General features: G+C 35.5%; 2 protein-coding genes across 2 annotated transcripts in view; one reads left to right on the plus strand and one right to left on the minus strand.

Moving 5' to 3' along the window:
• LOC132910485 (glutamate receptor ionotropic, kainate 2) overlaps nucleotides 1-17,410 on the plus strand; it is a 204,770-nt gene that overhangs the window by 94,001 nt on the left and 93,359 nt on the right. The window contains exon 4 of the mRNA XM_060966221.1: nucleotides 8,429-8,586. Coding sequence (XP_060822204.1) covers nucleotides 8,429-8,586 — 158 coding nt within the window. The remainder of the gene's footprint in view (nucleotides 1-8,428; nucleotides 8,587-17,410) is intronic.
• The window catches only part of LOC132910483 (uncharacterized), a 177,541-nt gene that overhangs the window by 43,408 nt on the left and 116,723 nt on the right, over nucleotides 1-17,410 (minus strand). The gene's annotated exons all lie outside the window — the stretch shown is intronic.

Here is a 17,410-nt window from a genome sequence, read left to right on the forward strand (position 1 = left end):
GATACAGGCGTGATTCCTTTGCAGTTTTTTAAATTAAGATTTCAATACACGTTCTATTCCGTGATTAGGAGCGCTTATCATTTCTAAGAATTAATATTATTAGAATTTATAGTTTCTCTCTATTTCTTATTTTAGATTTGCATATTATCTTTCCCGGCGGGTAACTGCAATGTAATTTTTGTATACGTGTTTTGCGATTTTTAGCGGTATCGTACACGTTTAACATTATTCTTTTACTTAAACAATTGGAATATTAAATGAATAGTAATAAAAGTATACTACAAAAATATACAATTAATGTATCATTTAATATGAGAGAATAAAATGATAGAATAAAATCTAGTCGATTTTATAGATTTCTAATCAAATTTGGTCACACTGTATCTTGTGCTCTGTGACTGTATAACTAGGAAAGATCTTAGGATGGTTATAAAATCACACGAGAGAGACAGTTTATTTTCTCTATCACAATGAATACAGAGAATTGTAATATCGTTATACGTCAGACTCTAAAAGGTTAGTAGCTAGTATAGCAACTAATTTGCTTGCGTCGTCGCGCCAATTTCAATTTTCAGATTCGATGACATCCTAAACGGAATTGATCGCACGGCGAATAATTTATCATTCGGAATTAAACGAAAACGTTTGGGATGGCAGAGTATTTTCAAAAGAATAGCTAGAAAGGGAAATATAGGAATGGAATGAGAAAGGGTGTTACAGGGATTACCGAGATTGCGGGCCAAAAGGATTATTCAGATTAGCCGGTAAAATATTCGGAACGAAAGATTTGCTTTCCGACGACGACCTCTCCGATTTATGCACCTAACAATTAACCTAACCTCCGCGTACACTGCTGAGACTGACACCTCGAATGAATTGCTCCTGCGATACGCCTCTGCGAACGTTAAAGTCCTTTACCGTAGGGAAAGGGATGACCATTTTTTCGAAAATTTGTCTACTTCAAATTTTTCCCAGCTAAAGTTTAAATAATTGGACGAAATGAATTATGAAATGGATGAAAGGTAATCTACGTTAAAAGAGGTTAAAAGTGACAGGAATTTTTTGAAATAAATGTTATGAAATATTAAATATTTGAATAGATGATAAATGAACAATACAAAAGCCAATTTGTATCAAGTTTATCACAATTATTTATTTCATTTTTAGAAAAAGTATTGAGGCACTTACACGTTATATTTATTAGTAAATTCAAACTTTATTATATTTTGTATAGTATTTTACGTTATAAGACATGTGTAATACGAATATAACAATCTATTTATGCAAAAATAATAAGGAAAGTAAAGCAATGAAAAGTATTCAACGTGTCTCAGATTTTATGTATCATATACCAGCTATTCTATATCGATAAATTTCACAATTTGTTGTCTCTCTATAACTATTCGTAAAAAAATTCCCTACGTATCTGTTAAATCAACTATGAGTTATTGTTTTAAATTCGTGGCCTTAAAATACAGACAATCGTTTAATTGAATCTTTTTCCTTTTTCTATTGTTCGACAGTAAGTTCTTGTAAACACTGAATATAAGAAAGTGAACGAACAAGATGCTGGATATTTCTTTTTTGTTCGAAGTTTTCAGAAAAAGTATTAACTTCGGATACTTAAGAAACAACTTCGTATATGAGATTTACGAAAACTTTTCATATTTTATAAATTATTTCTCTGAAATATTTGTTGCAGCAAAATTAAAAACAAATTTTCAAGAGACGTTGAAGGTGCCAGAGTATTTTATCGTTTTTGAGAATGGTTCTTATTATCAGTCTTCTTAATAATTATATACATACATATTCTCAATATCATAAAATAATATGTTAAATAAATGAATTAAACATTAATACATTTTATTGGTATTCATACATGTTACAAGCAAATTAATTATGCACGTTAAATTTAGAAATTATATATATATAAATATTAAATGATTATACGTGTGTTTCTTCCATATCAACACAAATTACCCCAATCTGTACATCACAAACGCTTCTCGCAAATAAAGATACCATCGTACAACTACTACTAAGCACTAAATCGAATTGAACAGGTTCAGCCATTCCACTACAACACCAAAAAGAATGGAAACGAATTTCCTCTCGAATCTGTGCATCTACAAATCCGAGAACTTCACAAGAAAGCCACAACGAAGCAATCGAGAACGTTCTACAGCAACCGCGTTAACAAACCCCAATGAAATAATTCGTGGCTACCGGTTTGGACGGATCGTACGATCTATGTATTCGGAAACGAAAGCGTTTAAAGCAGCGAAAGGTAAATTAACCGGCGGCGTCGATGTCGGTCTACCAAGTTACCAGCGCGGAAATACAACGTGTATTCGGGAGTGGAAAACGTGGCCGTTCCTGACTCACGATTTGCACATACTGGCTGCTTGCAAAGCGCGAAAGCCGAACGCTCGAGTAGGAATACCGGGCATAGTTGTCACGGTCAGATTTACAGCGTATTTTCTACGATTATGGTAGACACATGGTATGCCCTTGAACAATTCCGATTCACGGCTGATTTATTCCTCCCCAGATGGTTGTTTCGTTTCTTTTTTCTTGAACTACACTAGCTCCATTGCCTTGTATTTGCATATACGTCTCCGAACAGTGCACGTTCGCGTTTGTCATTCCGTATCGCAAGTCGACCACGATCTTCATGCATCGTGCGCGATATTAATTCCCCGTGCTCGTGTCGAGGAAATCTGGGTAAGTCTCGCGCTCAGACCTCGAAACGCTTTCACGAGCTTGTTGGGTGCCGTTCGCGCGCTCGATGAGGCGCCAGCTCTTCCACGTTATGCCATTGTCGAGAACTTGAGTTAAAAGCGTCTGGCAGTTTAGTACGCGTGGGTATTTCTTAAATTCATGTTTGTGGTAATTAGGATAGCTGAGAATAATTTGCAAATCGAAATACCGTTATAGCATTAGGTTAAGTAATAAATTCATTCCACACTATTTTTTTTTTTTTAAGCATGCATTCAGTGTTATTAGTCTTATATACGTAGAATCTATCTATATACAGAGTGTTCTAATACTGATGGTACAAATGGGATGATTTTATAATACATGAAAGAATATAGAATAAATTCTTTTCACTCGAGGCTTCGTTAAAAATAATTGCTGCTTCGGAGGAAAGAATTTCTTTATAACATTTTCCGGATCTTTCAAAGTAGGAAAGTTAACAGAAATCCTCAATTTAGATGAAATACCTGGCATCCTTGATATTTCGTAAGAGTCTAGAACTTAAGAGGTCGCATTCCAGGACAGTAAATTGCTTGCTAAATATTGGAGATTAAATATTTCCAGGTCAGTAAATTAATATTCCTTACTCGTATTAATATGTTAATCTATATGCTCAGTATACCCTTTTCATTAAATTCCCTGTGATTGACATATTCAGAATGTGCCAAAGTTGGAACGTCTCGTGTTTGTAACTGTCTCTGAATACTTCTTGTCTATCCGTAGCACATAGGTGACCTGAGATTTCGTAAAAGCATCTTACAAAGTCAATTTCGAGTATTCGTAGATCCGTTCTAAAGTTCGCTGCTTGAACACTTCCGCTGGATCCTTTTGTACAATTGGAGACATTGCTCGTTTGCCATGTACTATTTGTAAAACACGTTTTACTTCCTTCAACTACGAATAGCTCAAGCTAACTAATTTTCGTTTCTCAATAATTTAATAATGATTCTAATTTAAAGGGCATCGTACCCATTCGCCTTCTACTTATTGCTCTTGAAATATTGATAATACGTGAAAAATGAACGATATAGACGCCGAGGAATTTAATACTCGTTGCGCAGACAGTGGAACGCGTTCATTAAACGATCAGGTTTATGACGTGTCCTGTCTGTCGCGCATTCACTGATGCGCATTTTTTCCATCAGAACGCGGTGTAATCAGAACCCTGACCACTCTTGGAAATTACAAACACATCGCTCCACGATGTCATCGTTGATTTCTAATTATCGGTTTTTATGTTGGATATATTAATATTAATACCGGGTAATTGGCACCGCATCATAATTGTCACGTCAAATCATTTTTGTCAGGCTCATCGACTAATAAGGGAGAAACTATAAAACAAGAAATTTAAAAAATGAATCCGTCAGTTCGGAGCTATGAGTTATAAATTATTAGCATTAATAATTTCCCTTATAGATATAACAGCAACATATTTGATAATGAAACGAAAATGTACAAATTATACAGATCAGTTAGTTAGTCATCCTTCAAGAAAAATTGAAAAAAATGATAGAAAGCAATTTATGTGATAGAAACTTATCCACCCATGTCAGTTATCAATTTACTGCTATTATCAATTAATAGAACATCATATAAGAGGTCACAGATAGGCTAATTAATGAAGATCTCAGTTAAAACAATCAATATCCTTCACCCAACCTACAAAACTAACAATCCATTGTAATCCACCTACCATCATTTTACCCCCATTTTACAACCCTCAGTTTTTCTCAAAAGAACGAGTTCTCGAGGAACCCTCCATTAAACGAGTCGTCTCGATCAAAGAAAGGACTCTTAACAGTCTAAAAAGCGCCCGATCAAAGATAAAACGAGATGGTCTGAAAAGCTCATTCCAACGGCAAATAAAGTAGAAACCGCTGAAAAATTGATGCAGTCCGAGCATTGGCAATCAATGGTTTAGTAAACAAGCCAATTTGAATTTATCCTTGAATCCTGTGTGCGCGAGCCAAGGTGCTTCGTGTGTCGTTCAAGATATCCTAGGCAAAATCTGGGAACGAGTTTGCGTCGCATAGTGGTTGTTGTAAAACCTGAAAAGCATAACCTTTTGAGAAGAGGGTGGGGTGTGTGGAGGAGACTGAAAGGGGTGGAGAAAGAGAGAGAGAGAGAGAGAAGGCGGATACTCCGCTCCATACTGGCGAAAGTTACTCGCCGGAAAATATACAGCGGCGCTTTTAGGAAGTTCGGATTATCGGAAAAGCGGGTTCGAAACGCGAGTTACCGCCAAGGCGGATCCTCGTGAAAACTCAGTCGCGAAGTTGCTTCCTGGATCTCGATTCGGCCATTGCAGAGAGCCGGCCGGCTGTAATAGTCGTTTTCCACGTAAAAGCCCAGCCTTCCCCATAGAAAAGCTATAGCCAGGGCTAAATACGCGCCAGGTCTGCGCACCCTTGCTAACTTTCGAAACATCAGCGGCACAGTTGCCGAGCGTAGAACTGCGGTTCTAAACTTCTTTAACTTCCGATCGATATTACCGGACCAGACCTTTTTCTACTTGCTCATGAAACTTATACACCTGCGCGTTTACGAAACATCTTGTTGCGTACTGTGTTGTGCGAAATTCTTGCAACATCTGTTGCGTTTTATTATCACGATTCTTCAGGGTTTATGAGTAAATGTTACTTTTTAAGATTCTTGCCGCAGCAAATTTTATCGTTATATATATTTGGAAGAACGAAAAGGCATGAAGAAATTTTTACACAACACATCACACAACAACATCAAAAGTAATAATCTTTATAAGTATCCAAATTCATTATATCAATATTTTTGATTAAAATGGTATGGCGAAAAGAGACAGATTTATATAATCATATTTTGAATAGATAGTCGGACGAATTTTTAATATTGCGGAAAAAGAACCAAATGTTATTCGAAATATTCAATAAATATTTGGTGTAACGAATTGTACCTAATGGGAAAGGATTTAGTGTCATTTGGAATTCAGAGTAGTGAATGTGACATATTGGAAAAGAAGGATCAAATGCTATTTGCAATATTCAATAGACATTTGGTGTAATGAATTGTTCTTATTGAAACAAAAGGATTAAATGTTATTTGTAATACACAACAGTCACTTTGAATTTTACATATTGAAAATTGAAACGTCCTATGAACGACACCATATCGCAAGGTATTATCATGTTTTACAAACAAATTGCGTTGCAGGATACCAACGTTATTAGATACCAATGTTATCTAGTCGGTACAAGTCGAGGAATAATGATAGTTGGCACTGTGTTTATTTGCACATAAAGAAGTAGCTGGACCTCAGAAGTGAATTCTGAGATGATCAATGATAGAAATGGTTGAAACGGAAAACAACGGGAATTTTTTGCGATTTTTCCATTTTTCATACTTTTTCCATTGTTCCGACGAAGTCAAAATTCCGTCTTTGGGAGCAACTTAAAGAGAAGATTCTTGCGAAATAGTTGACCTTATATCGCGAAGTAAATAGTTGAATGCGAACCACGAGAGGCTTTATTAACTCCTGCGTTTTCGTGTCCTCGAAATTAAACCTCGAGTAGTTTCAGAGTCTTCAGTCACTTTAAACAAATATTTAATGCATAATGATTTTACAATTGAATTACGAAGTTTCAATTTTTTCATTGTAATTGCAATTTGAAAATGTTTCAGAAGTGGAAATGGTAAACGATTTAAATTCCAGAAATTAAAATTTCAGTGGTAGGAACAAGAAACTCTTTCCTATTAATTTTGACATTAGAAGAATAAATTTATAGGATTAATTAAATTTATTCAATATCTACATATATGTAATCTTATTCATAGCTTGTTATTCTTCAATTATTTTTTATCTTTTTTAGTCTTAATTTACTTGACATTTGACATCATAATTCTGTCTTGTGACAGTCTTAAAAATCAAAATAAATTCTAATTTCTATCATCTCTACATTTTTATCATCTTCTATCATCTATTTTCATCGCACATCAAGTTTGAAATATACGCCTCTTTTTCACTAAAATCTCATTTTCCATTCTCTTTTTTTTTTTGTACTTACATCGTTTCACCATTTTCGCTTCTCGTTTAAGGATGCAGATCCTGGATATAATAAATAATAGAGAAGATACATTGCAGTACGAAGAGTGTTGCATCGAGTCAAACTGGAATGATATCTACTATTAAGCTTCTTGCTCGGGAAATCAAAGAATGCAGAAAAATCGACGGTCGTGATCGTCGTCATCAGCGTTTCTGTAACGGAGAACACGAAACTCGCGCAAAGATATGACTAAAAGTATCACCAACATGAAGATAGGACGTTGCTACATGTATGACCATGATATTTTATAGCATCTCATGGTCGCAATAATGGCATCCATAGAACATCCGTGATAGTTTCAATTTATAGGTAACGTTATCGATATTTCATCGGGACGGATTGCAATCTAACATTCCAATGGAATCTAAAGTGAAAATTGATAATTGAAGGGCGCGGCCGGTTTCCAGACCGTTACGTTCTGTTAAAATTAATTGCTGCGATCGATTTGAGTTTGGCAGACGACGATTCCAAGAAGACGAACCTCGATTAAAATGTATAATATTTATCGTTCGAGTATAAACTATTAGTCATTCGGTTTTCGTTGTTTATTTACTTATTTAACATGGTAATGAGATATCATTGATTATTACTTATTTCTATAATAATTGTACCGTTACGCATTTAAAGTTAGTAATACCAATTAAATCATCTTCATCCGTTAAAAAGAAACTAGTACATATATCTACATTTTTAGTGTAAAAATTACAAAATAGAATGTTATTTCCATTAAAAACTAATCATTGAATTACAGATAAATCTTTGTTTACTTGTAAACAATCAATGCGTTTTTAAATATTCAGATGATTGTGAATCTATATTCAGATATGAATATCTAATAGATACAAAAATTACAGATGAATGTCTGTACCTAATAAATAATTTAGAAATGTACCAGTTATCGATAAATGTTAAGAATGAAATATAAAATGTCCATAAAATTAATAAGTATCTATGAACATAATTTTCTCCAAGAAATACACTCATTATAATATTTGTATGATAAATGTATTTCCTTCAAGAAAACTAGAAATATCATTCGAGTTATATTTTGAAGAAATATATCCGCCTATTGTCGTAACATAACATAACATAATGTATGAATTGATTATTATATCTGATTCTAAATCAACTCTTATTAATAATTCATATCAAACAAATCTTAAACATAATTCATTGTTAACAAAAAGTTCACTAATAAATCTTTTAGAATGTAGAGTCTAAACTAAATCTTGCCACAAACTCTTGAAACAGTTGTACCGTATAAGATACGACTGAAGAACTAGAATTACAAGTTTCCGTTTTATTAAATCGAAACATCTTCCATTCAGAGTCTATAACCTTGCCAGCAACCGACTAATTTATCAATCGCGATAAAGTCGGGTGCGCTCTCATTTGCATGGTGCATCGACGTGTTCGTCGTCGCACGGTCCATTACACCTTTGAAAGTTCGAATCGCGTCAGAAAACTCGTACATGCAAACTAGTTCATGGAATCCGGTATTACCGGGAACGGAGCAAAGTATTTCCTAGTGAGACGACGGATCGTCGTTCGAGGTTCGCGATTCTGGCTAATAAGCGACTACTGTGTTTCAGGCATACGTTGATTTGGTGAAAGCCTGGGGCTGGAAGAGCTTTACCATCATCTACGAGAATAACGAAGGGTTGGTGCGGTTGCAGGAGCTCCTGAAGGCACACGGACCTAGTGAATTCCCTATTACGGTCAGACAGCTGAGCGAGGGATCCGAATACCGGTGAGTTTCCTGACTTTGGTCGCTTTAGGCGAAAGAAACTCGAAAAGCAACGGTCGATCAAGGAGATGTGTTTGCTCGATAAATGTTCGACGTTTCCTCTTTTGCAAATTTTTTTACAGCTAAAAATAGTAGACCATGTTTGAAGAGAACGAATTCAAAGTGGTTAGAAACAAAGAAAGTTTTATCTTGAAGTTAGATCTTTGGGTTAGGATTGGATGAAAGAAATACGTGTAAAGTTATGATTGTAATAATTGGTATTAACAATTGGACTGCGGATACTTACGCAATTTTTATGTAAATAATTACAGAAACAAGTAGAAATTTGTATTATTTTTTGCGTATTATACCGAGTAATTTACTTTGGATATTTTATTTTGGATTTATATTTATATATTTATATTGGATTTTCCAATTTTCCTAGTTAAACTCAAGGAGCATAAGCTATAAATGGAAATAAAAAACGCGACTATATCGGGCATGTCTTTTTACCTCTGTTAGAAATATTTAGAGGACGAAGGTAACAATCTCGAGTGCTACTTTATTTTTACAACGCTGAATAGTGCAACTCAAGAGACCATGAATATTCTTGATCGCCTAATTTTCTAATTATACCAGTTCGCAATGTATCAATTTCAAATTCATTCTAAATCCCCGAAAGCCAGCTTCTCAAACAAATTCTCACAAAGTCCTTAACCGCAGTGCATGTTCCAATTAGCATACGGTTATAAATCAAGACTTCCGTTCTAAATCTAAATCTTGCTTGAAATCTAGCAATTTCCATCGCGTTAAAATTTGCTGTTTCTTCCTAGCGTCTGAATCCTTCTTAACCCACGAATTACTTTCCTATTTGAATACGGTTTTAGAAAAGAAGGAGACGAGATGTCAGCACTTATAGGAATTAGATTATTTGCTAGTACGATGATATAACGTTGGACAGCCGTGAGCAGTATATTCAAACGTTCGAAGCCAGCTACTTAAGTATAAACGGATTTCGAAGAAAGCTCACGTCGTAAAATTAAGCTTCGGGTAAATGACCTTATAATAGCGTAATAATAAAATTGTTTGTTTTAAGGCGACGAATATGTATTATCGACTATATCTAGTTCCTTACAGTTCCGTTATCGTCAATTGGTCGTTTCAAAGCGCGATAAACGACAAATGGAATGGCGTACTCTGTTCGTGAATTTAATCGAATTAACGCTCGAGTTTGATTGCATTCTCGATATGGCTCATGGATGCACGTGTCTGACTCTAATTTCGTTGGCGTCTCGATGAAGTGTTTGAAATTGTAGTACGACTATTTACGAGATTTATCGATTTCTGGTTTCTTCTAAATCTGTCGGTTTTTTTCAAAAATAATTTTAGCAGGTTATATTGAGGAGCTTTTAGAGGGATTGTAAATCTATTGTGCATTATCAAAAAGATGCAATAGAATTTTGAAATTTATATAGTTGTAGATGGTCATCAGTAGTAAGTCACAGAACGTTTGCTTCTAAATACGAATTGTAATGAAATCTTAGAAATTCAGTTTTTTATACACGCGATTGATTAATATCTATTTTATTTTATAACTAAATGTGTTGTAATTTACGCTTATCCTAAGTATACTGAAGAGTAGTAGTGTATATATGGGTATTGTCTACCGATTCTACATATTGCATGATGATGGCAACTAAATTTATTTTGCTGATTTGAAAAATTATCCGAGTGCGAATGCGCACAGGATTGTACAGAATGATCGATGACTACGATTTATTAGTGTCTATAGTATACTATTTAATTCTCTATCTCTGTATCCTGTAGTCTGTATTATCATAGATTATAATATTTTGAAAAATCTCGACTTCTAATTGCACGTTACTTTCCAAAATTAAAGATAAGAAACAATAATTCGAAGATTGATGTATTCGATAAACTCTTCGATGTGTTTTTAACGTATGAAAGAAAAGATATGTCATCGCTGATTAGACGACGTTCATTTCTGTCACCGACAAACTATCCCGTCAACCAACAAGTTCCTTGAAATATGATTTTATCTATTATTCACGTGATAAAGTTCTGAGAAGTCCTATTACGTTACCCAGTTCCACGTGAGATTGTCGTTAAGTTTAAAAGTCGGATTTCACGCGACTCCGACATCTTCGCTTCAAATTAGTTGGGCGAAGAATATTCGCGAGAAGCTCCGTCGTGGTGAATTCGGCGATAAATCCAACTGCGGCCAGGCGATCCATCAAGATCACACGTGAAATACAGTCAATCTATCAAACGTCATGCAACATAACTGACTCTGCAAATACACATTCTAACATGCTGGATCGTACCACGTTCCAATTTTCATTTGTATCGGTAGTTGTACCAATAATAAATGTAGCATCAATATTGATATTATTATTATGAACACATATATAATCATATAATACTTGTAATCGCATATCTATACATTACAGAACTGAATAATAGAACATTTACTTTTATTTGCTGACTATGAGTCTTTGGGATTAATCTGAATTTTCATTTTATTTTGTTAATATACAATTAGTATAATCTATTTCTCTAACAGATTAGCTCACATTCTATGAAAAAGAAACAGTAATTTTTACAACGTTTCGTTAAAACATCGACCAGAACCTACCTCAAATTAAAATTACCAGAAATAAGAAATTCTTCACTTCTCGATTCCTAAACTACATCACGGTGATTAACTCATACTCGCATACGCTGATTCATATTAGCATACTCTTCTATCTATCTAATAAATTATTAGAAGCTGTAATTGTAAGTCAGAAATAAATCAACCTCTACAAAGTATTTTTAAAACGCCTGTTCGCTAATTGGAATCAATCCTGATATGCCATTAAATCACGAGAAGCCATCAGAATCAAGAATACCTCCTTCCACAGATTCCAAACCACACTGCGCTGTAGTGATCAGCTCGTAGCCAGTGTTCGAAACTACGAAGCATAATCGTAGAACCTGGAGACACGCGTCCTGTTGAAAATTCAGCGGTCCCGATGATCGACGTTGTCGTTGCATTAGCGTGACGGCGTGCAACAGCAGTTGCGTCGCGATCGATACTCGTACCACTCGCAGAGAATACACCATTACGAATTAAACTCCTCACCTCCTCTCTCTCTCTCTCTCTCTCTCTCTCTCTCTCTCTCTCTCATATACACATGCATTCTCTATTGGCAATCCACAGACCACAATGATCTTCTTACTCGTCTATGGTGTGGGTGACGTATCGATCGCAGCCTAGAAAGTGTGTCAACTGCGCTTCACACGGCGAATAGGGCAAATCTTCATCTCCTTGCCCGCCATTCTGTCACCGATACGAGCTTGCACACTTCTTAAGAACCGGGCACACCTATGGCTCTTATACGTGCCGGCTGTCTCGCGTTCTAAGCGCAAAAGAAGGAGCCACCAAAAGCGTTGCATTATTCATAAAACCACGGGCGGCGCTGGCTTATTGCGCCACAGAGACCAGAACGATAGGGATTTGAATAAATTCTGTTAGATGCCACGTATCTATTTCACCGGAAAATTCATCGCTCCCTGCGTGCGTCTCCACGCTGTCGCTAATATCGAATGCATTGTGGGGAAATTGTTTGGCAGACGTAGGGTCAACGGTGACCTTTGTATGGGGTCCTGTGGGATACTCGACGATCTCTATGCATGGTTTCGACTTTCTGTGGATATACGATCGGTTTGTGCGGCCGTCCTTTGGTCCCAATTATTCCTTCCTCTAGGGAAGGATGGAATAATTTGTGCGAGGTGGAATATATTATATAAATATTGCTGTTTGAATAGAAATTGGCCCTTGGATTTTCCTGGGAGAGTTTTTTCGTCAGAGATTTTTATTGATTCGAATCAACAAGATATTTGGAAATACGTGTAACATAGAACGAAGAGAGGCGCCTGTAGGTATCTATAGAAATTGGAAAGTTAATATAAAGATTGGAATTTCAGCCTGAAACATGATACGATATGATGAAAAGCGTGTCAGACATTTTTGTAAGAGTATCACTGTGAAGGCGATAGGATTTTATCGAGCGTGTCAAGAGTGTTTAGAATAGGATGATAGATGTACGAAGTAGATAAGTACATACCTACATATACCTGGTCTAGAATGTTATAGGTACGAAGAAAGGATATTTGAACTGAAAATAAGTGATATAGATTATTGTTTGACAAAAGAATAAGATTATTATTACAAAGATTTTAGATAGAAGTGGTTAAATGTCCCATAGAAATGATCGTATGAAATGGAGAAAGATATACACGTGGAAAATTTCGACAAAATATCTTTGTCGTACAAAACAAAAGTTATGATATAATCAAGTTGCTATTACTGCATTATTATTTTCATTATTAATCTACATGTATTATTAATCATTACTTATATGAAAAGCTGTTTGCAAATACATATTTCTACGATACAATGGTGCATTGTTTACTATAGAAAGTTCAATATAGGTTTCTTGTATGACGTAATAATGAAAGAGATTCTCTTGTCAGTATGTTTTCAGCTACTAGACTAGCGTGCATTCACATATTTGATAATATATTATATAAACTCCGATCAATTATTTTCATATTATCAAATGGTATTACGTTTTCCCCTTTTGTTGCCTTCACCTTGTCCACCAATAGTCTATTGCACGAGGCATTGTCTTAAATGCCTCGTTAAAACTTCAGCAAGGATTTGCATGAAACTTTCGATACTTTACAATGGGCCAATAGATTCGATAAGAAAATATAAGATTCTTTTCTTTTCAGCTTCCTTTTTCATTCGTCGTGAAAACAACTTTGTAAATTAGGTAGTTGGATCCTTTTGTGGGATATTTTACGATCGACTTTCATGAGATCGTAAGAAAAAGATTATCTTCTTACTGAATGAGAAAAACGTTCGGAAAATATGATACTTCTAAGTAGGAGCCGTTTGTATTGTTAAACTTGGGTCAGATTCAATGAAAGTATAATAAATTTCTTGATGTATGAACTGTACAGAAATCCGCCGGATCATGGAAGTTACGTTCTACTTCTACAACTCTCGGGCGAGGGCTTCTTCAAATCTCCATTTTTATTTCCGTAAAAGAATCTACTCAAATTTTTCATGTCTCCTAGAAGAAAATAATAGCAGTCTTGGCATATAAAATAGTAGTTTATCATCATTTTTAACTTATAATTATTGTATTATTACATAGACAGAGCCGTTTACATCCAAATCTAATTTATCTGCTAGTCTATTCTTTGAAAAGATCAGAAACAATTCTGGGATACCTATCAAATTCTCTATACTCTACATTATACAAAAATTCATCACGTCAAATGTTTGATACCATTCTTAATATAAATAAAAATTCGAAAGGAAGAAATATAAAGGCAGATCAATTCATTTATGACCTATATATATTTTAAATTTCCTGAATAAAAGCTTATCCTCATATAAACATTTCTACAAATCATAATTAATTTTGAGATCGCATCAGAGAGATAACAAGTTACTCGTTCCCAATAAAAGGAAAACACAAAAAGCAAAGAGCACGCTGTGTCCAAAGCTGTAATCTTCCCTAGTGAACAAGCGTCACGCAGATTTAGAGTAATGGGAACACGTGTGAATTCGCGGCCGTCGATCGTGCGAGAAAATAGCGCAGCTCGCGTGGAAACGGTAGTTCTGGAAACGGTTGCGGTTTCAAGGTGAATAGACAATCGAAAGTGCTCGAGTAACGCGACGCGGCTGGCATTCGGGCGGCAATTGCTTCGTCGTTGAATCGACAACGTCGTCCATCAAATCGGAACGTCCTGACCAGACTGGATGTAGACGTGGATACTCCTGATGGGTATTTTACTGGGGCTGCGACGAAAGCTCGTAGCCGGCAAACGGGCTCGGTGGAAAGCTTGACTCCGGAAATGGCTCCTGTGGGAGATGATCGAAGCAGCTTTCCCTGATTGTCGATCTGTTTCCTTCAAATGGATCATTCAACATTGCTAACGATCGAATGACGGTAAGCTAAGGCTTTTGGCCTAATTTTCGAAGAATGGTGAATTGATTTTTACGCTAACGGCCCTGATCGTGAAATATTCTTTCGTTATTTGATTTTATACTTTAGATACTTCATTCGGCAATCTACTTTTCTACGTGAAAATTTGTTGTTGCACTTGAGAATTGGTCAATAACGTATCTGCACATACATAACTACTAGGAATTTCTAGATCACTGGATCGAAATTATATGTTTGACAAATTATAGTTTACGATTGGCTGGGTTATCGTATTCTCATCGGTCGTGTTACTATATTATTTATTTTAATTGACCTTTCATCGATCGCATTTCTACTTTATTTATTTTAAAAATCGTTCAACTTTACATCTGTGAAATGTTAGAGCAATATGCTTCATGGAGCATCAATTTGTCACGAGCAATTAATCAACAGCATCCAACAGTAGTAACGCAACACTCGAGCAAATCAAATCACCGATTCCAATCTAGTGTTCTCCATTCCAATGTAGCGTATGTATGTTCCATTCGTCTGTGATTTTCCTAAAAAGCATCCATCGGCTCTGATCAGATCGTGTCGCGATCGTAATGGAAATAAAATAAGAGCTCTGAGAGGGTAGCATGAGTCTGGTGGTAAATCCAATTCGTTGGTGCCTTTGCCGGCAGAAGATAGGGATGCACACTTCTAAAAGAAAAAACTTTACCGAGGAGTGCCTTCATTTTGGTCGGTGGATGAGCGTAATTGACGCTGGAAAACCTGGTCCTGGCTGGAAGAAAAAGTGGGGCAAAAAGACAAAAAAGAAAGAAGAAAAATAAAAAAAAGTGGGAAAAATAAAAGGGAACGAAGGTATCTCGGGTTGGATACTCATCAGAAACGTGTTCCCTTTGATCAATCAAACCACCGTATCGTTTCTACAAACGTGACGTAACATCTGCAGTGGTCCGGTCAAAATACGGCGTTCGACTTCCCTCGACCAGTGGCCATTTTCCTCATTTCCAAATTTAGGAAGAAGTTGCTCGAGATACGTCGTTTGAAGTCTTTGCACTCAGTTTATCGTGCTTGCCGTATAGCTGGGTTCGGTCAAGCCGAAACGAAATCGAACGTTTCTTCTTCATCGTTTCTTCCCTCTATCGAAACATTTCAATTACTTATACCGTTTCAGTTAACGTTTGCGTCTTTGTTCCCTTCGTTCCTCTCCATTAATGCTCTCCTATCCCTGTTGCAACCGTTAAACCGTGAAAGCCCGGCGTTGATTTTGTTTTCACTCTTTATATATTGGATTAGGGAATTATTGAAAATGGACTAGAATGGTCTCTATTAGGACGGAACTGGTTTTTGAAAAATTTGAATGATAGATATTAAACGATTGTATGCTTGACTATACAGCGTAATTGTATTGATAGATTTGATTAGATATTAATATTAGATGGATTTTATTTCTGTTTTTGATATTGATATGGCCTTGTGTATTTTATTTATTTGAATCATATTTGGCAATGCGTTACTGGGCTATGAAGACGTTGATGATAGTAAAATTCAAGAAGCTAATACGTTTTTAATAACATGCAACACTGAAGTGTTCATAAGATCTAAAAAAATTTAAACCCTAACTTTCTTCATTCAAAACTTTCATCTGTAGAGATCCTTACGAATACTGTTCATTTCAATCACTTTTCGGCAGAACATTTTATAAATTTGTAAAAATCATTTGTAATTCTGCAAACTATAGGAATCTGTAACTTTCGTCCATTTTCATATTTATAACACTTTCTATAAGCTACTCTTAACAAAAGATAAAATCAATTTGTAATACTTTTACGTAATTATAGAATTAGGAAGAACACACGTACGCAACATATATAAAGCTTAAAGTACGCACAATATATTTCTATGATAAATGTGTTAAGATAGAACATCGCTGACGCCATAACAGAAAATCGATAGGAGATCGGAACAGGAAAGGGACATTCGTTGTGAAAATCCAAACTGATATCGGAACGTCGATTTCGATTATGGTATCGGACATGTGGTCTCCTGAAGTCGCAAATGATGGTTCTCCGTGGTACTTTACGATCGCGATAAGTTCTCAGTAATTTCTCCCCACGGTAATAAAAGTCCCATCGAAGAAAGCAAAAGTATTTATGCCGTTGTGTAGACGTATCTTGGAAAGGCGTGGACGCGCGTTCGAATTCTCCTGACAGAGGAATGCAACTTGGGAGTTTCTAACGTCCTTTGGTTTCGTCCCGCAAACTTTACCAATATGTCTTTTTATCAAGCTCCAGGGAAGTATCGAACAGAGAAGATTTACTAATATCGCGGTATATCGCTTTTCCGAAGTTGCGACGAAGGAAAACGAAGTTGCGATAAAAGAGTCGCGATTAACTCTTTAAACTACTAGGATGGATACGAGGATATGTAAGTTGGATACTTGTTGACAGAGCCTCTGCACATTTTTATTGAATTATGTTGATTAAGAATTGTATTATACTGTAAGATATATACGCTCTATTATATGTTGTATCTACGATATAAAAGAAGAAAATTACTTAATTTAATTATCATTACTACAAATTATAATTACCACAATGTTATAGAATAACGTTTCTTAATTACAATGTTTTCTCGAGAAATCTTGATATAAAGTGTGATCTTACATTATTGGAATTAAAGAGCATGTTACAATATCGATTACGAAGTCAATTTAATGGTCGATTTGATAAAACAATATAACGTTTGTTAAAGCAACCTATTTTATAAAAATAAAGTAGAATGGTTTTATTCACTTCACTCTAAAGAAAATAATTCACACCGTAAAAACCGACAAA

This window comes from Bombus pascuorum, chromosome 9, assembly GCF_905332965.1.
Source record: "Bombus pascuorum chromosome 9, iyBomPasc1.1, whole genome shotgun sequence".
Classification (NCBI taxonomy): Eukaryota; Metazoa; Arthropoda; class Insecta; order Hymenoptera; family Apidae; genus Bombus; species Bombus pascuorum.